Source organism: Podarcis cretensis (genome assembly GCF_951804945.1).
Source record: "Podarcis cretensis genome assembly, chromosome: 12".
NCBI lineage: Eukaryota > Metazoa > Chordata > Lepidosauria > Squamata > Lacertidae > Podarcis > Podarcis cretensis.
The window spans coordinates 59,807,017-59,834,714 of record NC_137181.1 but is presented as its reverse complement, the minus strand read 5'-3'; the positions used below and the strand labels follow the sequence as shown (position 1 = coordinate 59,834,714).

The 27,698-nt window shown below is 42.6% G+C and overlaps 2 protein-coding genes across 5 annotated transcripts in view; one reads left to right on the top strand and one right to left on the bottom strand.

The window, feature by feature from the left end:
• The window catches only part of COA1 (cytochrome c oxidase assembly factor 1), a 58,717-nt gene extending 54,107 nt beyond the window's left edge, over positions 1–4,610 (top strand). For all 3 annotated transcript variants that reach the window (XM_079947673.1, XM_079947672.1, XM_079947671.1), the window contains 3 exons: positions 949–1,100; positions 2,313–2,383; positions 3,152–4,610. In XM_079947673.1, coding sequence (XP_079803799.1) covers positions 949–1,100; positions 2,313–2,383; positions 3,152–3,248 — 320 coding nt within the window. In that variant the 3' untranslated portion in view covers positions 3,249–4,610. The remainder of the gene's footprint in view (positions 1–948; positions 1,101–2,312; positions 2,384–3,151) is intronic.
• Positions 4,611–4,896: 286 nt separating this feature from the next.
• STK17A (serine/threonine kinase 17a) lies at positions 4,897–25,803 on the bottom strand. Of its 2 annotated transcripts, XM_079947624.1 has the most exons (8): positions 25,747–25,803; positions 24,912–25,091; positions 13,321–13,533; positions 11,433–11,577; positions 10,978–11,104; positions 10,124–10,172; positions 9,859–10,035; positions 4,897–7,943 (listed from the first exon to the last, which is right to left on the bottom strand). In XM_079947624.1, the coding sequence occupies exons 2-8, from the start codon at positions 24,959–24,961 to the stop codon at positions 7,619–7,621; spliced, it is 1,086 nt and encodes a 361-aa protein (XP_079803750.1). In that variant the 5' UTR covers positions 24,962–25,091; positions 25,747–25,803; the 3' UTR covers positions 4,897–7,618. The 2 variants fall into 2 exon arrangements, with proteins under 2 accessions (XP_079803750.1, XP_079803749.1); XM_079947623.1 differs by lacking the exons at positions 24,912–25,091; positions 25,747–25,803 and adding an exon at positions 23,486–23,683.
• Positions 25,804–27,698: the final 1,895 nt, after the last annotated feature.

Below are 27,698 nucleotides of genomic sequence, written 5' to 3'. Positions count from 1 at the left end.
ACAAAGAAAAGTCTACAACCATGCAACCTAAATTTTGTGCCCCAAATGTTGAGCTCAACTTGTAAAATTAAGCAACTTTATGTAATTGCTCTTATTTTGCATATTCTGCAATGTTTACTGTTTTGTATAATTTATTGAATTTTCCCATCACTGGGAGCAGCAGACAATCTTATGCAGTGTTAAAATGCTGCTCTTATCCGCTGAAAATATTATTCAACTACTGGCTTTCATTTGTGCTTCTGAAATTTCAACAGTCATTGCCCACACTCTTTCAAGGAAGCATTCACAGCTGTAACCAGAAACTTGTACTAAAAAAAGAAAAGCAAACACTCTTGAGAAGCTTAATTTTGCACATTTTACACCTTTTCTTCAGTATCTTAGAAATGTGACATTACACAGACCTGTCTGTAAAAATTATTAGAAAAGACTAATGCACTTTGTGGCTGGGACTGCTATTGGCAGTGGGTGGAATATAGTCCTGATTTGTACCAGTAGAATTATCTTCACCTGCACAAGAGGCTGGTTTTCTCAGACTCCCCAGTGGTTTTTGGATAATGCTGGCTGTTCCCGGCATAGCTCCCAGTATCAATGTTGCTTGTGTAGGCCATGTACATACATTTTAAACAGGCCTTACACATTTGGAATGAGTAAGTATAACTGCAGTCATCTGTCGCCTTTGATTATATATTTTGAAATAACAAGGAAGCCTTCAAATTTAGGTTATCTGTGGATAAAAGTATCTGTGGATAAAAGTATCTGTGGATAAAAAATTTAGGTTATCTGTGGATAAAAGTAGAAAGGGCACAGTGCCATGGCCACTGTGGCTTTGGTACCTGTCAAGGCAATTAGACACCATTCTGTCTCTGTCTCTGATTAATATTTATCACTATTCCAGTTCTGTTTAATATTAATACAATAACTTGTTTGTGTCTTTTCTCTTTGCTCCAGAGAATTTTGCCAGAACACAGTACTATCAGCAGGCTCTTGAGCAGCTTCATAAAGACTCAGCCGCCCTGGAGGCACTTGGTGCTCCTCCTCTTAAAGTACATTACATCAGGCTAACTGACAAGACCAATTGTGTTGACATGTCGAGAGCTCAGGTAATACCGGCTGAATTAAGACCTGATGTGAGAGAAGAGAAGCAATGGGGAGGAGTGCTCTACATTATAGCTTGACCACAGGATTTCTTAGAATATGTTTGAAGATGTTGTCTGCCGTGCCATCAGCTATCTCAGCATAAAATTACCATGCTGCAATGTTAATAGGCTAGGATTCCATATACCATTAAGACACTACTATTTCAATCTACACATTTTCTCATAACGTATCTGCTTTAAATCAGCCTTGTCTAATAAATAGTAACCACATCAACTTGGTGCAGATCTTATACACCAGCTTAACTTAAAAGTCTGGATTTATCAAAGAATTTGCCCAGCAGCAGAGAGCTGAATGTGCATATGATGAAGTAGTGCTTCAGTGCCGGGGCCTGGTTTGTAGCCTAGTATCAGAATATATACTTTTCATGCAAAATGTCCCAGATTCAATCTCCAACATCATCATCTTGTTGTTGTTGAAGCAGGCTTTCTATTATTAGATTATCTTCTGCAGGTCTTGGAGAGCTGTGCCATTTGACTTACATGGTATTGGGTTAGGCAGGCCAATGGTCCGGCAAGACAGTTTGTATTATGCTAATATAGTCTCTGTTGGATGTGTCCACAAATGGGAATGAGTACCCTTAGACAGGCTCCCTAGTCACACACAAGAAAGCACAACTAGCAGTCTAGCAAGTTAATAACCAAATTGAGTGCAGATTGTACTGCACCGGGGGGGGGGGGGGGGAAAGGATCAGTGGCCCTTCAGATATTTCCAGACTACAACTCCCATCATCAGTGGTTGTTGGCCATGTTGGCTGGGGATGATGGGAGTTGGGAGTCTTAACTTCTGGAAGGTCACAGATCTCCCAAACTGTCCTAATGGAACAAGCAGAGCTTTCAACAGCTACTAAAAACCTAATTGGATTCGCCCATTCTTCTGCAGTAAAGACTTAAGCTTATGTGTGACCTAATAAGGAATTATTTGTATGAATGTGCAAAGGATAAATGGCTTGTTGTGCTTAGTTAAATGCCTGCATGGTTGTCATCCTGATATAATTTGGAACTTCAAGACAATGGATAATTTATATTCTGTTCTGAGTTACAAGTTATTAAATATGAATTTTGCTTTGTTTGACTTACTTCTCTCTCTCTCTCTGTGTGTGTGTGGGGGGGTGTATTTAACAAACAATCATAAGAATTTGACTTTTGCATTTACAGTTAAGGATACCAGTATCTGGAACAAAGTCAGCTGGTTATCTTTATGTCTGTTCAGACTTCACCCTTAACAGGTGCGTACTAGGAGATTATTAAGTGCATCAAGTATGGACTAAGTGCCATTTACAAAAAGTTACCTTTGTGAAACAGGTTGCAGTTCTGCCATAGATGCAGTTGCATTGCCAGTAGACCGATCTACATGCATAAATTAAGCCAAGGTGTCAGCTGAATTGCTATTACGTGTTTCCACCAAGATCATTTCTTCTATCAGTTTGGAAGCAAATTCTGGCTGGATAATATGGTAACGTTACAGTGTTTCAGCCTGGTGCTTCACAGGGCTGGGGCCAATGAAGCTTGTTCCTCCCTCTGCTTTTCAACATTGCAATGTACAGTGGTGCCCGGCAAGACGGAAAACCCGCTAGACGAAAGGGTTTTCCGTTTTGGAGGCGCTTCGCAAGACGAATTTCCCTATGGGCTTGCTTCGCAAGACGAAAATGTCTTGCGAGTTTTTCCGACTTTTTCCCCCTTCCCCCCCTTTTTCTAAGCCGCTAATCCGCTAATGGGCTTGCTTCGCAAGACGAAAAAACTGCTAGACGAAGAGACTCGCGGAACGGATTCTTTTCGTCTTGCGAGGCACCACTGTATCACTATATCGCAATGTTTGACTGATGATACATCACAATGTTGAAAAGCTGTTATCGCCCAGCCCTAGTTCCTTAATGGTAGCATTTCCCAAGCCTTTTAATGTTATTGTGATGTTAAGAAAATACTACATTAGCAAACTTATTCTAAGTAAATATTAATTACTGGATTTCTTCCCCTATCTTTCTGTGGTTGGATAGCTGGCATCTGCAAGAAGTCACACTGCAGCTCCGTAACGGCCAAAGTGTTCCAGTCTTCCTATCGTCACAGAAGGATGCTTCTCAGCAGGAGATGTAAAAATCAAAAAGTTCAAGACTTCGGGGGGTGGGGGATGATTTGTGTTGTCACAAATAAAAGTTTTAAATGCTAGTTGGGAGCAAAAATGCTTGGTCTGGATATCCACAAGGGTCTGCTCTTATGTAGAAGGATATTCTATCCCTAGGGCATACCCAAAGCTTTTAGCTTTCCACATGCTTTTGAAAAAAAGCTATCCTCAGCAAAAAATATTGGGTGGCTTCCTGTAGCCAGGATCCAACAGGTTTCTTCAACTTTATCAAGGTAGCATAGTAGGGGTTTTCTCTGTGCACAACCGGTTCTGGCCTTTTAGGTTCTGGTTACATAATAAAAGCCTTTTTAACATAGGGCAGAATAAGACTCATATCTGTTCTGGAAGCTGCTGTGCATTTAACAGATGAGTTATACACCTTTGGCTCTCCAGGTGTTGCTGAACATTCAATTCTCATCACCCCTGGCCATTAGGCCCTGCTTTCTGGGTTTGGAAGACAAAAGCTCCCCACACTTGCTTTATAAGTGACATTAAGGACAGTATAGCACCATCCCATACAAATGGCCCCTGGTAGCAAAGCCTAACTCAAAAAAATAAGCTAGCTGATTTGTTGCCAGCATATTGCTACTTCAAGAGTGCATGCCACCTTAATCCTACACTAATTCATAAAGCACATGCTATTTCATAAAGTACATGCCACTATCCCTTTAACGTTAAAAAAAAGCTGCCAACAAAAGATGCTGCCTTGGTGGGGCAAGTTTAAAAGTTTCACAAAGGTGAACTCATTTATTAACCACCTTAATATTTGAATATATTACAGAGTGTGAACAATTAAAGATTTCACATACATTTTCCAAATGACTAGATATTGCTCTCATTGTTAATGAGACTGATGTTGAAGGAATGGATGGCAAGTGGACATTTCACGGTCATTCATCTACTTCCATTAGTTGCACTTTTCAATTGTGTTATTCCTTGCATCATGAGCTGATTAAGCCCAATGGTCACAGAATAATTTCTAGCTACAAAGAGAAGGCAGTGCTTGTGTAGAGCAAATAAACTGATTCAGCTTTGTTGAATATTCAATATGCTAACAGAATTTAAAATAAAATGCTGAAGTCAGGGAAACAAGTTGAATTCTAGCCAGTTCAAGGAAAGAAATGCAGCTTTTATCTGAATTCCTACTGGTGTGTTGACAGAAGAAAAGCAATTACAACAAAGTAAACCTCTCCTGATATAGCACCACACTAAATGAAAACAGATTTCTCTATTGACTTGTGGCACCAGTTGCAAACCTCAACCTGTTTCACAGTTGTTCTGGACTACTCTCAGACTTCAACTGAACTTCATGGGAAAAAAAGGGCGGTCTCCTACCTGCACAGTGTAACATTTGCTTTTTAGTAGACACTGGACACTGCTGAAACAAATGCTACAGTCAGCTATTAGAAGGTGGCAATGGTTTTCGAAAGGCAATGAAGCCATTAATGCCCCAGTTACAATACTTGATGGCAAAGCTTTGGGACTCCAGCTACTTCGCTTTAGCACTTATGAGGAACAGAAAACCACTTGAGCTAAGGGCTCCCTAAGACTTGTGGAGTTTATTACATTTTTAAAAAATGTAACGTTACAGTAGGTAAGTGCTAAAAAACATAATCAGAGAACAGGAAAAACCAGTTTATTACATTAAAGCAAATGGTTTCACATTTGCCAACCGATCTTGTGTGTTTAAAGGCACACAGTAAGCATACATCTGCCAGGAGTTTTCAGAAATATTTAAAGGCACAGCACTTCTTTACATTACTATAACTTAAATTGGTCTGACTCATTTTGCTTTGGATCTCATTTCATCTTTCCCTTAGATAACTATAGAGTACTTAGGAGTTGATCATAATCTAATTTAACTCTGCCATCCCAGGTATCTAATACCTAAAGGTGGTAATTTGCAATTGATCCAGCTAAACCCATGTGCTGCTTCTCAGAAACTCAGTAGTTCCTGTAAGAAAAGCACCATAGCTTATGAGAAAGGACAACTCATTTCAGAACATTATGAACTGCAGCTACAGGAACCAAAGCCCAGAATCCCTTTTTCGACATTTGGAGAATTTCCCCTTCCTACTTTATACAGGCACTTATTTACATTTTTCATAAGGTTAATTTTTGTACTGTAGCATTTCAGATTGACAGTATTACGCTTGTGGAATTAATTGGCATCCCTACGTATTAGCTACTTTTTCCAATACAGAGTTACTTAAATTTTGCTTATAACTTACATTAGACTTCCACATCATTATACAAACTTGCAACAATTTGTGAACTGCACAAAGCCAACCTTAAGGCACAGCAAGTTAATATAACAGAGTACAGCAAAGTCTCCAAGCAGCCAACCAAGATCAAGCTGGCCTTGTTAGAAGTACATTTAAAAACTCAAATATTTTACCAAGTTTACTACTGTACAATGCAAACTGAAAGGTAATGGGACAGACACACACAGCACTTGAAAATTTGCCTTTTTAATGTGTGCTGGAAAAAATGAGTTGTGCTTATTTTCACCAGATCCACTCCCACCCTACCTGAGAGCCAGCCCATTTTGGAGGTTCTACTACTGGCTACAGCCTGCAGATGTACCACCCACCATTTCAGTAGGCCCAGCAAAGCCCAGCAGAGGGCCATGTCTGCCACATCCAAATCCTGCCCAGCACAGTGGTTCAGGACTTTGGATTAGTCTATAGCTACGTCTAATACCAACTTAGAATTTGGGCATAACTATTTTGGTACTTTGCTGCACTTGGTGAAAATCAATGTTTATCAGCTTGTCCAAACAAGTGGGATACTTATCAATGCTCACTTGCACTGGGATAGCAACCCCAACCATGAATAGTTAAAACACAGGATATAGTACAAAAGCTTTACACATACCAACAGAAGAAGAAAAAAGAACTACTGCTTTCTGTTTTTTTCTGTAAGGGCATTTAACTTGCGTGGCACAGGCACCCCTCCCCACATACCCATCACCCGAATAAACAGGACAACATTGCTTAGGGTGAAATTAGGCCACACCTTTACTGGCTACAGATGTAGAGGTTTAGCATATGCATGGGGTATAACCACTGAACTACCAGCACGCCTGCTGGGGTATACCTGTTAGGGGTCAACCCTAGGCAAAGAGGTCCTATGACACACATCAAGTAGGAATCCCCTGCAGGGCTGCCGCCTTGAGGATGCTATGGCCCTAGCCCCAGCCTGGGCTTCTGGAGAGATGCGACTCCTACCAGATCCCTTTAAGGGGACACCCCTGAATACTGGAGGAGCAGGCAGAGGTTACACCCCCCTCTCCACCAAAGACAAAGGCTTACCCAATGCCTAAACTGCCACTCAAGCCAAACTTGGCTGGTTGCAAAACCCCCCACATCTGCAACCAGGACCTAAGGCCCTGAATGATATTTTGAGAGCATTTGAGACATCATTACCCATGCCTGACAGGTGCACACCATCATGCCTGAAAAAGCACATCCTTGTCAAAAGTGATGTCTGGGTGCCAAATCACCCTTCCGCCCGTCTCCTCAATTCTGTGCACCACTGCAGAGTTCACCACCTTCTTTGCCTTGGTAATCTTAGCAAGTTCCAGAATATGCCACCACTGACATGCCTTTAGCAACTCAGACCAGCATATGGCCATTTCAGGGTATAGTTCATTTAGAGCCTTGAGGTTATCCACGATGGCCAAAATCAGGTCTATGCACCTTTCCATGGGCCTAGGTCATTTTTGCCCAGCTGGATGACTAACAGATCTAGACAACAGGCTTTGATTCTAGAGGACAGGAAAGGCATAAGTTGTTCCCAACACAGACTCCTGTGGCCCAGCCACGTAATCTGGACACTGGATGTTAAGCCAAGTCGGCAGCCCAGGAAGATGAAAAAGCAAGGACACATGCCCAACTCTGTGGCTGCATATCCAAATTCTTTTTGGTGCCATACCAAGGAGGTGGAAAACTGGCCCAAGTGAAGTACCCCACAGGTGGACCAGCTAGCCAAGCAGCCTGCCACAACTGGCCAATTTTGGGAAGGCTGCGATCTGCTTCCACCGCCAGTGCTACGACTCAATTTTCATCGTGCCAGTTGGAGAAAACCCCTTGAGACACAGTCCGCTGCCAGATCATGGTGGGGTGGTTGGTGTCATCTGCAATGCTGCCTGACCAATTAAGGTAAGCATACACATACCACTTCCACAAAAATTAAGATGTTTGGCACAGTTTTCTCATTGACTTTTGAATCCTACTTTATCAGGAAATGTATTTGCATATAAACGTACATTTGGCAATACATAAATTGGTCTCCCAAGTTAATGTTTCAAGGTCTCAAAAGAGCAGAAACAAGTTGCAATTCAGTAAATAAATTCTCCAGGTATTTCTTGCAGCAATGGTTCTTCAAATTTAAAGCGCTTGGAAATGGTCTTCTGTTCAACAATTTTATCTTTTTCCGATTGCCTACATTGGCCCAGTGTATATGAAGCTACTACAATCAGCTCTTCTGACACTAATGACTCTTCTGTTTTTTCTCCATCTGTAGAATTTTCAGAAGTAAAAGCTTCTTCATTTACAATAACAGTGTTTGCTTCCTCTGTGTTCTTTATCCAGTATATAGTATCAGGAACATCCATTTGTGCTAGCCAAGAATGTACCAAACATTCATCTGCTGTTGCCCGTTCCCTAGAGAGAAAAGAGGGAACACTTGCTCAAAAAGACTGGCCAAAAGGATGAAATGCTAAAAATCCAGTTCAGAACACATTATCCATTATGTCAACAGTTTCCTCCCACTAGAGATTCATCATTAAACTGATCTGTGCTTAACATGCATTCAGATGCAAATTTGGCAGTTCCATCTTGTCAAAGCCATGTTTAACCTTTTTCATAATAGTCCCCATGCAGTGAAAAAGATGTTGCATTATTTACTTGCTTATAGTATGTTTTGTACAGAGGGCAGGCTCAGGTCCATCTCATACCATATAGTTAGTTAGGCAGCTGGCTGCTCAAAATTGCCTCTATCAGGCAGAGAAGGGTATTTGTGCAGCAACTTGTCAATTGGACTGGCCAAACTGTTGCAAATCTTCCACATAAATCTTTTACAGAAGTGTGATGACAAACCACAAAGCAGTAACCAAGCTACGTGGTAAGCAATGGTAGACAACTGCATCTAGATACAATTTTGTTGCCTCCATCTGACAACTGTTTTATGTGGCTCACATTTTAGATCACTAGAGAGCAAGTGGATCTTGAGAGCCCCTTCTCAAATTTCAGAATATTTCTACTTCAATGTAAAGATTTTGGATTTTCCTAATGTTAAGATATAGTCCTGAAATGGATTTTCAGTAGTGTTCACTTTGGAATGGTCACATGAAGTCACAAGTAGTACTGTATATGAATCGTAGAAATGTACAATCTTCAAGAATTCTAAATATTTTGAACATTCCTCTCCAAAGAGTTCTGCTACTTTACCAATATCATAGCAGTTATATCCTTTGAGCAAGTTTTCTAGTTTGGGCTTCAAAACTACTGAAGAATAGCTAAATTCACTTCTGATGCAAAAATCAGAGACTTCCTGAAATACATTGTAACTGCAATTAGCCAGCAACCTATAGAACATGTTTAGAACAGTAGTCTGTGGATGCCTGAGTGGCTTTTCAAAGCCAAGCATGTGAAGAGGTGGGGCCTCCAACTTGCTTGTAAATTCAAGGGTTTCCTAATTATTCAAATAGCTAGCAGGTCAGCAGTAAATGGATGTTTTTCACTTGCTATGCTGCATTAGCTCCCGCAGTAGAAGACATACTGCTACATTACTAGAAGAACTTATGCAGTAATCAAAACAAAATAAAAAAATTCCTTCCAGTAGCACCTTAAAGACCAATTGTGTATCTGAAGAAGTGTGCATGCACACGAAAGCTCATACCAAGAACTAACTTAGTTGGTCTTTAAGGTGCTACTGGAAGGATTTTTTTTATTTTGTTTTGACTATGGCAGACCAACACGGCTACCTATCTGTAACTTATGCAGTAATGTGTAATTAAATTTTGTTTATTTCGGGGGGGGGGGCATTTTAAAAGGCGGGAAAACTTCTTTAATTCAAAGACATTGATTACTTCAATGTTTAAAATTCATAGAATACCTCTATAAATTTATGGAAGCATACTTTTATGAAAAACTCAGACCTTATAGTACATAAAAAAGTGAGAAATTGTCAAATGATAGAGATCTGTCCTGTATCAGGAACAATGTGGCCCATGCTACTGTGGGTAATCTGCAAAAAAATTAATCAACGTCAATGGCCTGGTTTGAATGTTAATGCTGCCACCTTCATAGACCATGGTTTAGGATCCTGGTTTAATACTGTAGTTAGTTAGCTGCCATTAAACCAGAGTTCCCCATTTCAGAATTCAAGATTTAAAAATAAGCCAAGATCACCATGTACAAGCCAGCATCTTATGGAAGTAGCCCACGGGACTAATGCACACACCTGGCTTCCATAACCATGGTTTCATAAACCAGCAGTGTTTCAACTGAACTGAATTTTATTTGTGCCATGTATGGTTTAAAGCAATGAAGCAAAAAACTTTTAAATATAACTTACTCAGGCTTTTTAACCAGAAGAGATTTGATGAAATCCACAGCAAATTCAGATATAAGGTCAAAATCCTCAGAGTAATTAACATTCATCTGAGATATATTTAAGAATGTTTCCTGTTTATCGTTTCCCAAGAAAGGTGATACTCCTGTGAGCATAACATATGCTAGCACTCCAATGCTCCTAAAATAGAAAAAATAACACACATAAGCTTCTTAAGAGGAAAACTTGCAGTTTACAAAACAACTATTCAATAAAGAGCTCTCCTTACCACATATCTGTTGCAGTGCTGATTGGATCATAACTCAGAATTTCTGGAGCTATTGTAAGGGGAAAAATAGAGCTGGTTGCTATGCATTCTACTAATTTAAGATATAGATGCCAGTAGTATAGAATCATCAACCTACTTCTGTAGCTTTCACCAATGAAGGTATCAGAAGCTTGAGAACTAATAAAGGTAGCTTGCACTAATTCTGTATACCGTATTTTTCGCCCTATAGGACGCACTTTTCCCCCTCCAAAAATGAAGGGGAAATGTGTGTGCGTCCTATGGGGCGAATGCAGGCTTTCGCTGAAGCCTGAAGAGCGAGAGGGGTCGGTGTGCCCCACCGCCAGCCCCACAAGCTTGGGGGACAGCGGGGAGGCGGAATGCCGCCATCCCGCTGTCCCCCGACCTGGTTTGGAGGCTGCCGGTGGGGAGAAGCCCCCTTCTCCCCGCCGCCAGCCCCGCAAGCTCGGGGGACATCAGGGAGGCGCAGCGCGCCATCCCGCTGTCTCCCAACCTGGTTTGGAGGCTGGCAGCGGGCTTCCCCCTCCCCCAGCCCCACAAGCTACCAGAGCAATGCCGAAGCTCGCGCCTGGGGGGGGAAAAATATTTTTCCCCCTTTATTCCCCCCCCCAAATCTAGGTGCATCCTATGGGCTGATGCGTCCTATAGGGCGAAAAATACGGTATGTTTCTTAAAGTGTGTTCTTGGATATTCTGAATCACTGCCACAACTCAATTACCAGGTCTTTGAAGAGAACATACATTTTTGAAACTATGACTGATACTTTTAATCCAAATATTTGGATTACCGCATTACTGCTTGCCCATTATCACATTAGTTACTTGCTAAGAACTTACCCACATACTCAGGTGTTCCCATAATTTCTCTTAGTTCTTCACTATTCTTCATTACTCTGGAGAGGCCAAAGTCAACTATTCTGACATCTCCCAGTGGTGATTCACTGGTTAGCAGAATATTCTGGGGCTGAAAATAAATGAATAAAGGTAGTATTAGCAGAATCAATTAAGAAATCCACAGCAGTCCTAATGGCTTAAAATTTGCTACAGCACCAAGATAATAGGTAAGCCTGTGTCTGCTCTTTGAACTGCAGTAGGCTTTGCTGCTTGCTGCCTTTTAATTCTCTGCCCAAATTTAGATTCGAGCAGCTGACACGATGTAAACTGATAGCTGGGTGACCACCTACCTGTCTAAAATGGTCCATAGGGTGGGGCGGGTTCTGGAAATGGTCCCCCACTCTGAACTACAAATTTGGTTCTTCATATTGCCTCCATACTTCTAAACCATATCTTACCTTCAAGTCAAGGTGAACTACATTATTTCGATGCAAAAATGAAACACCTTCTAAAATTTGCCTCATGAGACGCTTAACCTCTTTTTCCTTGAAGGCATCATCTCTTTCAGCTACACACTGGTCAAATATTTCTCCTCCAGCAGCACTGAGGAAAAACAGATATATTTAAACTTTTCTAGAGAAGAGAAATAATACCCAACAATTCACTCCAATAGCCTTATTGCTCACAGAGTATGTGAAATGTGTATGCTTGCCTTAAATAGGTCAAACTGGTAAATAAACAGCTTTTCAGTATTCTGGTAACCTACCTAGCCATTCAGTGACCTAGTCCAAATGAATTGCTAAGCAAAACCATGACTAAGCATGAAAGAGCAAGTGTACTGGTACTCAAGATGAAAAATAATGGGTGCTTTGCTACTTCTCTACTCTTTCTGCTGCTGTGCTACCCCAAAGTTAATCCATGGCTTGGCTCAGTTAGTGTTATGATTTTGAGAAAAGTCATCTGAATATAGACAGAATCAAAAAAATAATTCCACAGCATCAGGACTAGCTTCTCTTTTACTGATCCAGTCCCAAAACTGTGAGCGCCGAAAGAAAATGTCTAGGCACTATTATTATTATTTTTTGCTGCCCACTACCAGACCTGGTGCTGGAGAGTCCCATGGACTGCAAGAAGATCAAACCTCTCCATTCTTAAGGAAATCAGCCCTGAGTGCTCAGTGGAAGGACAGATCCTGAAGCTGAGGCTCCAAGATTTTGGCCACCTCATGAGAAGAGAAGACTCCCTGGAAAAGACCCTGATGTTGGGAAAGATGGAGGGCACAAGGAGAAGGGGTCGACAGAGGACAAGATGGTTGGACAGTGTTCTTGAAGATACAAACATGAGTTTGACCAAACTGCGGGAGGCAGTGGAAGACAGGAGTGCCTGGCGTGCTCTGGTCCATAGGGTCACGAAGAGTTGGATACGACTAAACAACAACACCAGACCAAGCAGCCCTGCAGGAAACCCCCCCCCCACATATTTTGCTACTGTGCTACCCTGCCAAATACCCGATTCACCCAGCAGCACAGCACATAGCTAATTTTGAACGTTGGTTGATATATCACAATGTCGAAAACCAGGTATTGCTCAGCCCTAGTTGGGGTGTACAAATACTGCAGCCAGTCATTTATTTATCCAGCAATTACGATTACTAAAAATAAATGATTAAAAAGTAATTGGATGTTTTTATTCATGTGTAACTGTCTTATTGTGCATTTTGCTATGTATTTTACTGCTGTTAACATTCTTGAGCACCATTTCATAGACAGGCAGGATGTAATTAAAGAACAAACAAAAAATGCAGAGCACTGTGATATTAGTCTCCAAATTCTCAGGGACTTATGGTTCCTGTACTAAAAAACTGCACCAAACAGAGACAAGCACTGCTTTCCTAGTTCAGTCATATATCTAAGCATGAAAATAGGAACTTTCTACAATTCATAGTAGTTATGCTTCAGTGAGTCAATATGTTCCAGTAACATTAGGAATCTGCTGGTTAGTGACGAATCTTTTTGAAGCCTATAATTATTCTCTTAGAATAAAACATCCTTAAAGACATATTTGATAATAGTACTGCTGTAAACCTCATACCTCTAGAACCCCAAGAACACTTCCTGGCAAAGTCAGTATCATTCGTAGCATTAAGTTGCTATGGATGAAACGTTAAGACAATACACACACACACACACACACACACACACACCTGGTTATGCACCATTTTGAAAAACTAACAAGAGCTCCAAAAATGGGGCAAAAATTTGGCATTGCTTTTGAATAAAATACGTTAATGATAAATCCTGTCATTTTATAAACCCACCACATGATTATAATGAAATTAATACTTACTATTCCAAAACCAAAATAATTTCTGTTGGTGTTTCATATACTTCATGCAAGTTAATAACCCAACGATTTCGCTGTGCCAGTTCCAGAACTGCAATCTCATGAATTATCTCCATCCGGCAATCTTGGCCCTTTCTTCTTTTCCTCATGAATTTTGCTGCAAATTCTTTTTCAGTTTCTTTCTTTACACACTTTTTTACTACTGCAAATTTCCCCCTAGAAGAAATAAAAGTTAAGTTGGATGCAAATTTCAACTACACACAGGCCCCACATTACACACACAATGTGTTCCCTGGAAATTGTTCATTAGGCAAGTGTTTGCATAATGAGTTGACGATTTCCATTATATCCTAAAGTAATGAATAACTTGATTTGTATGATCTTGTTCACAAAAATGGCTGTCGCTGATCAACAAAGAATGCATAAAAAATAAGGAAGTAAGGAAGTCAGATTTTCAGATAAGTGAATCTGCAGAGTGTTAGAAACTCGGGTAGATAAGCCAGGCACCACATGAAGCCTGAAAACTAGGTTCTGGGCGCAATAACAGAATGTCTGGGAACCCTCTCCCCCCCTTTTTTTTGTATAACAAGATTACAAAGCAGAAAATGAATTAACTCCAGCTAAAATCTTATGTTCACTTTACATATAGTCCAGTCCTCACCTGAAGACTGAAAAAAACAAAGCTTCCCCTGCCTGCCCACTTAGTATTCATACAGTATGAGGGTCCCTTCTCCAGTCTTCAGAGAGTGGGGAGAAGTGGGGTGGCAGATAAAGGTCCTCCTTTCCTTCCACTCTGCATACAAACTCTGGATTCTCCCTAACCCCCACCCCTTTCCTTCATATTACATATATCTTTCTGGCACAACAACTAACACGTATTATAGGCCTACAGAACTGACAGCAGACACACACATCTTGAGTATCCAGTTTAGTCTGCACAAGACTTCAGTGTCCCTGAATGCCCCCACTCCTTAGTTTGTTTAGATTTTAAGCACCACTGAGGTAGATAACACCTTAAAGTGCACTACTTAAAACTGTCGTAAACTAACCTGCTAGTTTATATGAAATTAAAAGCATATCATACATTAAAAGTACATTAAACAAGGCAACTAAAACTTAACCAAAACATTGGGTTTTTAAAAAAAGAAAAGCAGAGAGAGATGGGGAGAGAAAGGGGGAGCGAGTGATGGAGGGAGGGAGCCCAGCAGCAAAGCTGAATGGGGCACCCAAATCTCCCTCCATGAGGAAAAGAAAGGGGGGGGGGGGAGAATGCGTGCATTGCCACTGCCTGAGTCCAAACCAGAGGCACATTCCTGGTTAAAGGCAACATACACACAGCCAGGCCATCACATGGCCTCCCTGAGGTGGAGCCACGGTTGGGCTTCAGGGTTTGTGTCCTGGTGGCTCAGACTTGCACTGACCTCTCCCCACTCTCAAACTCCCATCCCGTTCGCTTCTCCTTTCCCACTCTGGCAACTGGCTAAAAGAGCGAGGCAGTGTCAGGAAGCCAACCTGCCATGCTGCCTGGCACCGGTGAGGTACCAGAGCACAGCTCCAACTGAGAAAAAGCCTTGGATGTGGATATGGATACTATTAAGACTTCTCAGATTTATAGTCCACAAAAACTGAAAAAATGTCAACCTATTAACTCTCCGTAGTCTGAAATACCAAATTTGTCCGCATGAGCTGATAAGCAGAACAAGTACTGATCCATTTAAATTTGTAACTTTCATTAAAAATCCTTATGCTTTTAATATGTATACTAAATTTAAGATTCATGTTTTATTAATTAGTCTTTAAAAGCATCATTCATCAAAACTGCCTTGCTTTAAAAAAAATCCCCTGCACACATACAGACTTGGACATACAAGCTCCACTAAAATGAATGGTAATTAGTTTCAAGTAAATGTGGCTAAGTGCAGGGCGTGAGAATTTACTTTAAGAGGCAAACTAAGGGGAACCAGGAAGTTGGAGCACTACAGGAATACAAATGTATTTCCCCCAGGAAAAGGAAGGTTTCTTGGTTGGGTATGGGCTATGAAACATGTATTTTAATTGGGAAAGAAAATTCTGGGTAAAGTTAAATGGTTTCATTAGCTAAATCTGATGTCTGCAGTATGGCATTGGCTAAAAATCTGAATGGTTTCACTGGAACTCAGAGTTGAATTAAAAAGAGCTCAATGTCATTTCTTGAGACTACCAACCTCAAAGGCATGGTTTAAGTTGGCATGCCTCCTGGCTTGAAGAAAAGAAACAAAGGCCCTACTGATCACAAGTCAAGCTCAATAAGCAAAATACTTTTACGTCATATGTTTACCCACTCTCTGGTTGTCATGGATCCACTAGTGAACATCTAAGAATGTGACATCAAATAATAGTTTCTTAAAGTAAACTACAATATCATGTCACTATTGTGGGTGCTATACGTATTAATAGTAACTTCAGGAAAGAAACTAATTGTTTTGAAAGTGAGAAAGAGGATTTGCAAGTAACGGAATTGCATTTGATTTACAGAATTCCACACTATTTATACAGGGATATTCAAAGTCTTCCCATACATTCTGGAGGGGGGGGGGGCATTGTAAAAGTCATACTCTACTGCCAGCAGTTCCTTTTTCAATGAAAGGTTTCATTACTTGTGTTGTTTTACTGGGCAATTCTAAGCATGTTTACTCAAAAGCAAGTCCTAAACAATTCAATGGAACATACTCCCTAGGAAGCAAGACTACAGACTTAAGAGGCTGCAATTAGAAGATGAATGAGATGTAGGACAGAAGTGAATTCTCTAGTTAGGTTCAATATGCATAACAAAGAATACATTCCCTTAATTCTCTTTCCTATCTCAAACATTGTATTTATGAAACAAAATCCAAATTTTTGCATTTTAATATGAAAATATTGAACGTATAGTCAATTAATAACATTTATTAAAGTTATCATACTTCATTGTATTTTAAATCTTACAGCTTTTTGATATTCTGTGAAGCTTATTGTAAGTTGCATGCAATTTGGCCATACAGTAAGCCCGCAACTTACGTGGGAGTTACAATCCAAGGATCACACCTAAAGCCAAAATCGCATATAGCCAATGATGGGTGGAATTGCCAAAGTCATTTTACCTGGAACCCCAAAGTTAGTGTTTTGCCAACTGCATGAAGCAATACACACAATTTAAATGTGTTTAAGTTGCAGGCTTAATGCAATTTGTAAATAATGAGCATATGAAGCTATCTTATACCAAGTCAGACTACCGACCCACCTAACTCAGTTCTGTCTACAGTGCAAGTTCCACAAAACATTACAAGGTTCACTAGGAGATATATGAACTTCCTAAGTTGGCTCAAAGGCCCCTGACCAAAAATTCAGGTATACTGATATTTGATCCCTTTTGGGACACAGAAAGTAAAATGGCAAGTGTGGAGTGCACATCATTTTAAGCTGCAATGCTACTTTAAAAAAATCACCAAGTTCACCTTGCTCAATATTTAAGCATCATACTATTTGCATGTGTCATCTCTATTGCTCTAGCAACTAAACTACTGTTATTTTATATTACACTGTAAATTAGGGAAAGAGGCTGGTATCCCTAATGTAGATGCCAGCTACTACCAACATAGATTTAAGCAGATGCAAATGGAATTTATGACAGATTTAGAAAACTAAAACAATTATCTTACTATTTGAAGGCAATAAGACTCCAAGTAATTGTATTTTGGGTTGAATTATAGGTTTAGCTATTTGTGATCACTCTGGGAGAATCTACATATATGTCTGTACAGCACCTAAGCCTGGCTTTTCTACTATTTCCCTTGAATAAGTACAGGAATTTATACAAGGAAATAACATGGGTTGCGGGAAAAGCAGATTTTGGCAAGGTATGCAAACATGAAAATACACAATAACCCTCAATATTTTCCACTCTTTCCCCTATAGTCAACCAATGTATTACCGTATTTTTCGCACCATAGGGCGCACCGGACCATAGGGCGCACCCAGTTTTTAGGGGGGGAAATCAAGGAAAAAAATATTCCCCCCCCAGCCCCAAAGAGCAGCGTACAGGCTGCACACAACCTCTCCCTGCCGGAGAGGTTGCGCGCAGCTATGGAAGAAGGCAAGGCAGCGAGCCGGATGGATTCATCCCGCTCGCTGCTTTGCCTTCCCCTTTAGCCCCCTGCAGCCTCTCCCTCCCGGGAGAGGCTGCGTGGGGCTAAAGAATCCATAGCTCCGTGCAGCCTCTCCTTGCGGAGGGGTTGCGCGCAGCTATGGAAGAAGGCAAGGCAGTGAGCGGGATGGATGCCGCTAGCTGCTTTGCCTTCCCCTTTAGCCCCCTGCAGCCTCTCCTTGCAGGGAAACGCTGTGCAGGGCTAAAGAAGCCATAGCCCCGTGCAGCTTCTCCCTGCCGGAGGGTTTGCGCGGCTATGGCAGAAGGCAATGCTGTTTTGGCTTCCCCTTTAGCCCCATGCAGCCTCTCCCTGCCGGAGGGGTTGCGCGCGGCTATGGCAGAAGCCTGCATTCGCTCCATAGGACGCACACACATTTCCCCTCAATTTTTGGAGGGGAAAAACTGTGTCCAATAGAGCGAAAAATACAGTAAATGCTACCCAGAAAATAAGTGATGAGACCCATACCTTGTCCATCTTCTAAGGAAGTGAAGGGAAAGCTATGGATTTACATACTATGAGTATTAGGATGGGTCAGAAGGGTACCCAATATAATACAAAGTAGATTTTCAGTCACTTTCAGAAATGGTTGGAATACTATGGACAGTGGCATTTAGTTTTCTATATACTTTAAGAAATTAAAGCCATCCAGACCTAAGCCTGATGTTCTTTAGCAAATCCAGTTACTATAGATCAGGTCTCCCCAGTCTGGTGCCCTCCAGATGTTTTGGGCTACTCCCACATCTGGAAGGTATCAGGTTAGGAACATAGGAAGTGTCTTCTACAAGTCAGCCCAATTTCGCTCATAATCATGGGCATATCCAGGATTTATTTTAGGGAAGGGCAGGCTTTATGTTGGGGGTGGAGACAGAACCCAGTTATCTGTAGCAAAATTGGTCAGTTAGTTAAGTATTTTTATTTATTTACTTGATTTAAGGGGGGCAGCTCCCCCCCCCCGGCTATGCCCAAGGCTCATATGTACGAGCATGCTACTCTCCACCACATGGCAAGGATGCAATCTTTTATGAACCTCAAGTGAGATTTCATTTATAATAGGTGTTGTTATGCTTTACTGAGCTTCACAAACCAAAACACAGACACATCCTTATGTGTAGCAAAGTACACAGAACCTCTACTGAGTCAGACTGTTGGTTCATATAGCTCGATACTGTCAACACAAACTGGCAGCAGCTATCCAGGTTGTTTACAAGGAGTCTTTTCCAGACCAATCAGGGACATGCCAGGGATTGAACCTAGGTCCTTCTGCATGCAAAGCAGATGGTCAATCACCGAGTTATGGCCCTTCCAGATTGTGGAAGGCTGCCCTTCATCATCCCTTCCCCATTATTGTCCAAAGTGATTTCTCAATCAATTAATTACTGTATTTTTTGCTCTATAAGACGCACTTTTCCCCTCCTAAAAAGTAAGGGGAAATGTGTGTGCGTCTTATGGAGCGAGTACAGGCAGGAAGCTCTGCTCAGCACTCCCTTTAAAGCCCCCAAGAGCTGCACCCCGCTCTCTCTTTAAAGGGAGCGCAGCTCTTGGTGGAGCCTTAGCTGCGTGCAGGCTCTCCCTGGGCAGTGGAGAGGCTATCCCATAAGCCAGCTCAGCCAGCAGGCTTCTTGCTTAGCTGTGCGCAGCCTCTTCCAGGCAGGGGGAGCCTTCATCCCACTGCCTGGGAGAGGCTGCACGGGCTATCCCATAAGCCTGGCTTCTGAGATTCAGAATATTTTTTTTCTTGTTTTCCTCTTCCAAAAACTAGGTGCGTCTTATGGAGCGAAAAATACAGTATATAGAAATCTATCACATAATTTTTTAGTTTGATACTGTTATCCTGCTGGCAAAATAGAATGCAAACCTCAGAGAACTGTGAACAATGTAATTTCATGGAAACAGAATTTCATGTAAAAATACACTTTTATGCTATTTAGGTTCAGAGACTGTGTTTACTTCTGATCTCTTCATTGTGGACAATTGCCAATAAAAGACGATGACCACTAAGCAGGGGCTCAGCTACCACACAAAGTCACAGAAATTATTTCTTTATCTTCCACCTGCAAGTTTTCATAAATTTCTATCAGTGCTTTAATACAAAAATACCCGAGTATAATCCTCAGGCCTTTTTTCAATAGCAGCCACTAGAACTTTTGTGGGCTTTGCTATCACCAGCTTATTTTGTCTGCAAGGAGAAAAGTCACAACAGTCAGCTGAACATCATGGATTAAATAATAATAGGAGGGTGGTTAACATTTTGTGCAAATCTCTGTAAGAAGAGCAAAATACCAATAAATGAACCAATATTTCAGTACAGCCATCTACCCATGGATATGTTATCAAACTATAATTACAACAGGCTAGGAAGCCTTCTCATTCTGCTAGTTATATCATGATCCCCAATACAGGTTTGTTTTGCACATTACGACCAAATATTTTTTAAATAAATAAGTGTAGGTTATTAGCATACTGGCAGCTTTCACTTTAAATTGTATTTAAATGACATGTTGATTTACTGTATTTTAACATTCCACACTCTGGAATTATATGAACTATGAAGAGGAAGTTATAAGTAATTTAAATAAAAACACAAACAAATATTTCACTATGCAGAGAACTGACTAATACGCAGATTCTTGATGTAGTACACTTGTTAAGGACTATCACTGCACTATGGATTAGGGAATAGCATCCCACAGTAATTCAACAAAAATAATTTCCATGGATATTTTCATATATGAAATTAAAGAGATCCACATATGAATTCTGTTAACATCAGAGAAAACTCAGAACACTAAACATACAGTCCCAGCCATATTATTATTATTATTATTATTATTATTATTATTAAGCCCAATTTAAGCCTTATGCAGATACAGTTAACGCCCGAAGTTGTCTCTGATCTCCTGCCTAACGTTTAGCCACAGTCTGCTATTTGTCAATGAAACACACATAAAATTGGTGCAGCCTACATCTACTTTTCATTGACTGAACTTTTTGTTTTGCATTTTGTTGCAACCTGAAGATTTTGGTAAGGACAGGATGTCTACACCCTTGATGATCATATTATGTTCCAGTAAGATGCACAACTCATTTTGAGTCTCAAAGCAGATACTCATGTTACATTTTTATATATGCAGGCCCACACTTGTTTACAAAGATGTGTGCTTGATTTGTAAATGAAAAAATGGCTGCATTTGATGTTTTGTTCTGTTTTTAATCTGTTGGGAGCCGCCCAGAGTGGCTGGGGAAACCCAGCTGAATGTGTGAGGTATAATTAATTAATTATTATCATCATCATCATCAATCTACGGATTTGTATTTTATTTTATTGCTTAACTTGCAAGGAAGTCAATGGAGTAGATGGCAGGATCAGCTAACCAAAAGATCTGGGATAGCTCAGTCAGTAGAGGATGATATTCTTAATCTCGGATACAGTGGTACTATACCTCGGTTCTCAAACTTAATCTGCTCTAAGCATCCGTTTGACTCCCGAAACTGTTCGAAAACCAAGGAACAGCTTCCAATTGGCTGCAGGAGCTTCCTGCACTCAAGCAGAAGGCACGTTGGATGTTCGGCTCCCGAAAAACATTTGCAAACTGGAACACTTACTTTCAGGTTTGCAGCGTTCGGGAGGCGATTTGTTCGACAACTAAACCGTTTAAGAACCAAGGTACCACTGTATTCTGGGGCGGGGTGGGGGGTAGAGAGAACCACACAATTGGGACTGGAAGCTTTAACTCAGTAGGCCATTGTTACGATACAATCAAAGTTAAGCATTTTAGAAACATTTTAATAGAAGTTTAAATTTCACCTGGCTTGCACCTGACCATTTAAAATTGGCTATCACCAATAAATCAACTGCCCAGATATCTGCAATACAAAATTGTATTGCAGCAATGCACCAGAAAAAAAGCAGATATAGTACTTTATTTTTTGACCAATACAGTCAAACCTCATCCCCCGAATGTCTCCATTTTGGAATGTTTCGTCTCCTGAGCGCCAAAAACCCAGAAGTAAATGTTCCAGTTTTCGAATGTTTTTCAGAAGCCGAACGACCAACACAGCCTCTGCTTGCGTGCAGGAAGCTCCTGCAACCAACTGGAAGCTGCACCACAGCTGTCAAACATTTTGGAAGCAGAACAGAGGTTTGACTGTATTATTGAATTTCCTTTATTGCTTTTGAAATATTTTCAGGTTTTGCTAAATTAGATTAGCTTCAACCAGAGCCAGGGCCTTTTCAACTCTGGCTCCGGCCTGGTGGAACGCTCTGCCTCATGAGACCAGGGCCCTGCAGGATCTGATTTCTTTCCGCAGGGCCTGTAAGACAGAGTTGTTCCGCCTGGCCTTTGGCTTGGAGCCAATTTGATCCCCTCCCTCTCATTTTTCTTTTCCTTCTCCTCCTGCGATGAGGCTACATTTTAATATTTTAATGTTTCAACATTTTTATATTGTATTTTAATTTTGATTTTAAGTTGTAATCATTCAACTTGTTTTTATTATTGCTTGTAAGCCGCTCTGAGCCCGGCCTTGGCTGGGGTATAAATTAAAATTATTATTATTATTATTATTATTATTATTATTTACAAGGAAACTGCATATACAACATACATGCATTTTTAGATTTAAAAAACACACACCAAAGACTACAAGATCAGTACTGTGCCTGTACTGTAGTATGAAAACTGTATACCTTCATACTGGATAGACTCACAACTCACGTACTTTAAACAAGGGTGAAGTATAAAACCTTCACTCATCAGTTACCTTGAATTTTTCAAGGTTAAGTATACATCAACCAGTGGTGTATCCTTAAAGCAGGCATGTCCAAAGTCCGTTTTGGGGGCCTAATCTTTGGTTGCAGGGGGCCTGAACTTTGGTTGGCCCTTACGCATGTTATGTTCACTTCATCAAATCTGGCCCTCTTCGAAAAAAGTTTGGGCAAACTCACACCTCTGATCCCTACAAAATAAAGTACACTCCCAATAGTGCACAAAATACACACTTTTGCTCATAGAAGTAGACTGCCAACAACTCCTATGTGCACCATTAAACCTGGAAACAACACTGCCCCAAAAGGGTGAAAACCTGCTTTTGTAGGGCAGAGGGGTGTGTATGGGGGAAGAGCACAATGTCTCTGTGGGCATACAAAGCCAAGATACCCGATTCCACACATAGGATCAAATATATTTTGCCAGGTCACAAATGGGTGGGGGTGAGGCGAGGGAGAGACACAGGCTAAAGGGGAATTTGTGGGAACAGTTCTCTCTCTCCCACCATCCCCACAAACAATGAAAAACAAAGTCTTTCTTTTACACCTTGAAATCACTCGGGCAAGATTTAGGAGGAGGAGAGTAGCAGGAGAGCCACCAGATCTTATTTGTTTGTTTATTGCATTTCTAACCCGCCTTTTTCAATGTGGAGCAGCATGGCTCTCCCCTCCATTCCCACAGCCCTGTGAGGTGGGCTAGGGCTGAGAGGCAGGGACGCCCCCCGCCCCCCACTCACAGCTTGACGGCAAAGAGAAGGGGAATTGTTCGTCTCAGGAAACTTATACGCCGCTTGATGGCAAGAAGTCTCAAAAGGTTTACAAAAAGGTAAAACGGGAAGTCGGGGACGGGGGACCAGATACGAATTTAGAAAACAGGCGAAAGTTAGAATACTAATGCAGGTTAAGGCTACCTCCGCTTCCCAGGCACCTGGGCAGGCTCGTCTCGGCAGGGGCGTCTTCAGCCGCCGCCGAAAGGAGCGCAGCCAGCTCCGAAGTGGGGGCGCCGCCGCCGCCCTCGGTCTTGCAAAGGCGGAGTAAGGGGTCGCGCCCCGTCCCTCCCCGGCCCTCTCTCTCGCAGCTGCCCCGGAAGGGCGCTGAGACGCGGGACCTCCTCCGCTTCTCCCGCCACGGGCTCCCAGATCCTTGGCTCGCAAGAAGCAGGGCGCCGTCCCCCGAGTCTGCGGCTCAGCGCGGCGCTGCCGACACGGGCTGGCAGCGGCTCCCCGCCCCCCGCCCCGCTCACCTGCCGAGCTCGCGGCCGGGGCTGAGGCCGTATCGCTCCTGGAAGGGCTCGGTGAGGATGCGCGTCCGGATCTCCGTCAAGAGGCCCCCGCGGCGCGGCTGAGGGGGCGCCCGGCTGCCCCGGGAGCGGCGAGGCGGAGGCGGAGGCTTCTCCTCGGGACTCATGGCGAGAGAGAGAGAGAGAGAGAGAGAAGAAGGCAGGCGGCGGCGGCGTCCTCCTCCTCAGCCCCTGGCCGGCCTCTGAGGGATGGGAGGCAGGCGGCGCTGCCCGGCTTCTGCCGCTCGCTCTTGCCTGAGGTAACTCGAAGCAGCGGCGAGGAGGCGGACTGCGCCTGCGCGGGGGAGGGACGGAGGGGAGGAGTCTCCACCGCCGTCGCGAGCGCCCTTTGGGCCGACGGCTTAAGAGTGGCGGGAGGAAGCCACGCCCTCCACGCCAAACCCCGCCCCGCTGCGCCCGCCCAGCCAACCGCGCCTTATCGGAGGGTAAAGGTCGAAAGGCCCAGGGGCAAACGAGGAAGGGTTCCGGGCTGGGCGGTTGGGCAGCGCCACCTGCAGGCTTGGCTTGGCGCTGCGAGCCTCAACGGACACGCGCCTCATTCTAGTAATCTGTTTATTTCCCGCCTTGTCCCCTGACAGGGTCTCAAGGCGGCTTACAGAAAAAAAATATGAACATAGGAAAACATAGGAAAAGACAATTGAACTTTAATACGTAGAACTAAAACACACACACTAGATAGATAGAGAGAGAAATGGATAAATAGATCTATTAAAAACACAGATAATTACAGTATCACAAAAGCCCCCTCATTAAAAGCAGTCAGTTCCCAAGGGGCTGTTGGAAGAAGGAAGTCTTTACCTGCCAGAGGAATGAAAGCAGGCAGGGAGCCAGCTTGGCTTCTCAAGGCAGGGAGGAGTTCCAAAAGTGCCTGGGAGCAGCCACCACCAAGAAGGCCCTCTTGGTCCCCATCAAGCCTGCCTCTGAGGGTGAGACTACATCAACATCTTGGCTCTGCAGCCATCCATGCAGAAAGAAAAGGCGTCATTCGGCTTGTGCAACACCCCCCCCCCCGAAATTTGGAGAGGTACTAACAGCCAAGAACTTAAAACATGGGAAGGGGGAAAAGCAACAAAGCTAAAACAGAAGAGAAAATTGAATAAAGGTGTGCAGAGCATGATAGGCATTTAGCGGAAGCCTGGCTGGAACCCAGAAGAGGAGCTCACTCCATTGACTTGACAAAAAAAATATTATGGTATGTCTGTATGATCTTGTCTGCAACTGCAAATAACTGCAAACTGAAAGACAAAACAAAAAAGCAGCCCCCACAAGACTTCTATTCATGAAGAACTGGTGTTAGTGCTATTTTCAATTAGGGCCAGAAAAACCTATAGACAAGTCCCCAACCAACAATGCTGCTGTATATACTGACCTGAGCTCCGTTGACTCATGGATGGCTAATCTGTGTCCTGGGTGCTGCATGTGTTGATGGCCTGTGTGGCCAGTCTTGAGGTCAGGCTTGGCTGTGGCAAGGCCTCCAGCTTGCTTCTTCCTGCTCCTCAGCTTGAGAATCAGCTCCTTTGCTCTGGAGGACCTTGGTGGGAACTCCTGCCTGAGGTTGATGGAAGTCAATAATACAGCAAGACCATGATTTACGCAAGGGTTATGTTCTGTGGACCACACCAAAGCCAAAATTGTGTCTAGTCAAAACCCATTGGGCTCAATGGTAAGTGGGGTTGCCAAAGTCATTCTTCCTGGAACCCCACCCCTTTAAATTTTAGTTTTATTTTTGGCCAATCACGTAAAGCCGAATGCACATAAGTTAAATGTGCACAAGTTGTGCGCTTACTTACTGTATGTAAATGTGAATAGCATAGCAGCTACCCAACCTCAACATACATACCCATGTTTACTGAGAGCTAAGGGTTAGTTGTGCACAAGGTTGTAGCCGTAATGTGTTTAGTTTACTGGGGACATGTATGAAATTCTAAGCAGCCAATACTGGTTAGAGTGCAGCAACAGGACACAACAGTAAGGTTACCAGAATTTTTTTCAAAGAATCCGGGGTCACTTTTTTTTTTCTGAAACGAGAAAAAAAGTTATTAAAAAAAATATTTATTTTTTTTTTAAAAAAGAAATAATGTCTTCTCCTCTGTCGCATGGCCTTCCTCTGGGCCCTGGCCTGTTGGAGCATTAGCCACCATGGAGTAGGCTTGGGTCGGGCCTGGGCTTAGCCACGTGTCCTTGCCCTCCTGGTGCTCTCCTACCTCTCCTCCTCAGCGGTGGTGGTGGTGCAGCAAGGGCAGGGCTCCCCTCTTTTTTCTCCTTCCTCTTTCTCTCTCTTCCTTCTCCTTCTCCTTCTCCTCTCCTCCTTCTCCCTGCGTCAGCTCCAGGGTTTCTCCTGGTCCCAGTTGGCAGTTGGCCGGGCACTCTTGCTCCCGGCTCAAATTGGGTCGCGGGGGTGTGTGTGTCTGCGGTTCCCCCTGTTGACACGCCGGGCATCCCTGGTTCCCCTTCGGTAGTGGCGGTGGCAGTGGCAGTCTCAGCAGCCCGGAGCCAGCCTGGTAGCGCAGTTGGTTCTGGCTGGCTTCAGGAGCTGCTCGCTGCCGTGGCGCTTGCCATTTTGCTTCACCGGAAGTCCCCATATGATGTGTCTTTTGCCGTTGAACCAATCACACAACATTCATTCCCTACTAATAAATCTACAACACTTAAAATATAAATCCAGGGACATTAAATGAAACCCGGGGACATTCTGGGGATGGATTTAGTCTGGGGACAGATTTGTAAATCCAGGGACTGTCCCCGGGAAATGGGGACATCTGGTAACCATATCCAACAGGCCAGGGTTCAAATCCCCACTGAACCACAAAGCTCACTTAATGACTTTGGGCTGGTCATTGTCTCACAGACTGCCTCAGCAGTTGTGAGGATAATATGGAATGTGATGGGAGAGAAACCATGGGTGTCACCTTGAGCTCCTTGAAGGAAAAAGTGGGATATACATTTAATAATAATTAAAATAAACTGTCACTGTTGCCTAAGCCAATGCAAATCCTGGGAACTGTAGCTTATTAGGTGCTGAGAGGTGTTAGAAGAGCCCTATTCCCCTCACAGAGATACATTTCCCAGAGTTCTGTAGGAAGAGGGATTGCCTGCTAAACCACTCTGCGAGGATAAAAGTCTTCTAACAACTCTTATCATCCTCAACAAACTACAGTTTCCAGAACTTTTTGAGGGAAGCTATGATTCCTTAAAGTGATATTACACTGCTTTAAATGTATGGTGCAGATAGAGCCTACAGTTGTCTAAACTGCCCAGCAGTGGAAGAATGGTCATGAATCAGACTTTTTGCCAGTACTGAGAAATGGATGGAAAGGTGTGTTTATGAAAGGTGACTGTACACATACTTGTAGGGTGAATAATTCCCAAAGAATAAAGAGCTCCTGTACCTTTCAGTGTTGTGCAGGAGAGAACATTTCAGCAGGTACACTTTTTCTCGCCACCTGCCAAAATTCTCTTTCATGATTCATTAAAAGTAAGTTAGACACTTTGATTTCTTCTGTGCCTTGTCCCTTTATGTGCTGGTGAGAAACATAGGCAATTGGGCAGAATAAAGTATGAGAATACAAAAAAACAGAAAGAATTCGAGCATGTGCTGGTGAAAGAAACAAACTTGAAGACATTGCCCAGCAGCCACTGTGCCTATGGACTGCTCTCTTGTGTGTCGAGGCAGCTTTAGTGGAGATGGTTTCTTAGCAGTGGCAGCGACAGGAAAAAGCATTGACACCTTCTTCTTAATGTTAAATGGTACAGGTGCTCTTGGGAAGTTCAGATGTTGGAAAACCATACTATGTACATATTTTTCCCATGTACTATGAATTTAGCTCCTCTTTGCAAGCAGAATTTTACCTGCTTGGAAGCCAGTAGGTAGAGAATTCCTGCGATGCAGTGACGGTGCTAATCTTCCTTCTTGCATTTGTGGTTTGCTTATAATTTAGAGGAATACTGAATTGTTCATATTCAAATAGTGTTGGCAGATATGTGGACTAACTGCATTCGCTTCCTGCAGTTGTAGACCGATGTTTCTGAATGCATTATCCTCAGTGATACATACTTGGCTTTCAAGCAGTACAGAAAGCTGTGGAGTGGAGGACAATGGCCTCTAGTGTTTTGCTGTGGAGAATGTCCTTTCTGATTTACGTTCTGTATGCACTGA

Excerpts from the sequence above, each read along its gene's own strand:
- STK17A (XM_079947623.1), bottom strand. The coding sequence starts at position 23,649 with ATGAGTCCCGAGGAGAAGCCTCCGCCTCCGCCTCGCCGCTCCCGGGGC. Across the intron at positions 11,578-13,320 it reads ATTATTTTGGTTTTGGAATA|TGCTGCTGGAGGAGAAATAT; the intron begins GTAAGTATTAAT and ends GTTTTTCCTCAG. Across the intron at positions 7,944-9,858 it reads CTTCTGGTTAAAAAGCCTGA|GGAACGGGCAACAGCAGATG; the intron begins GTAAGTTATATT and ends TTTTCTCTCTAG.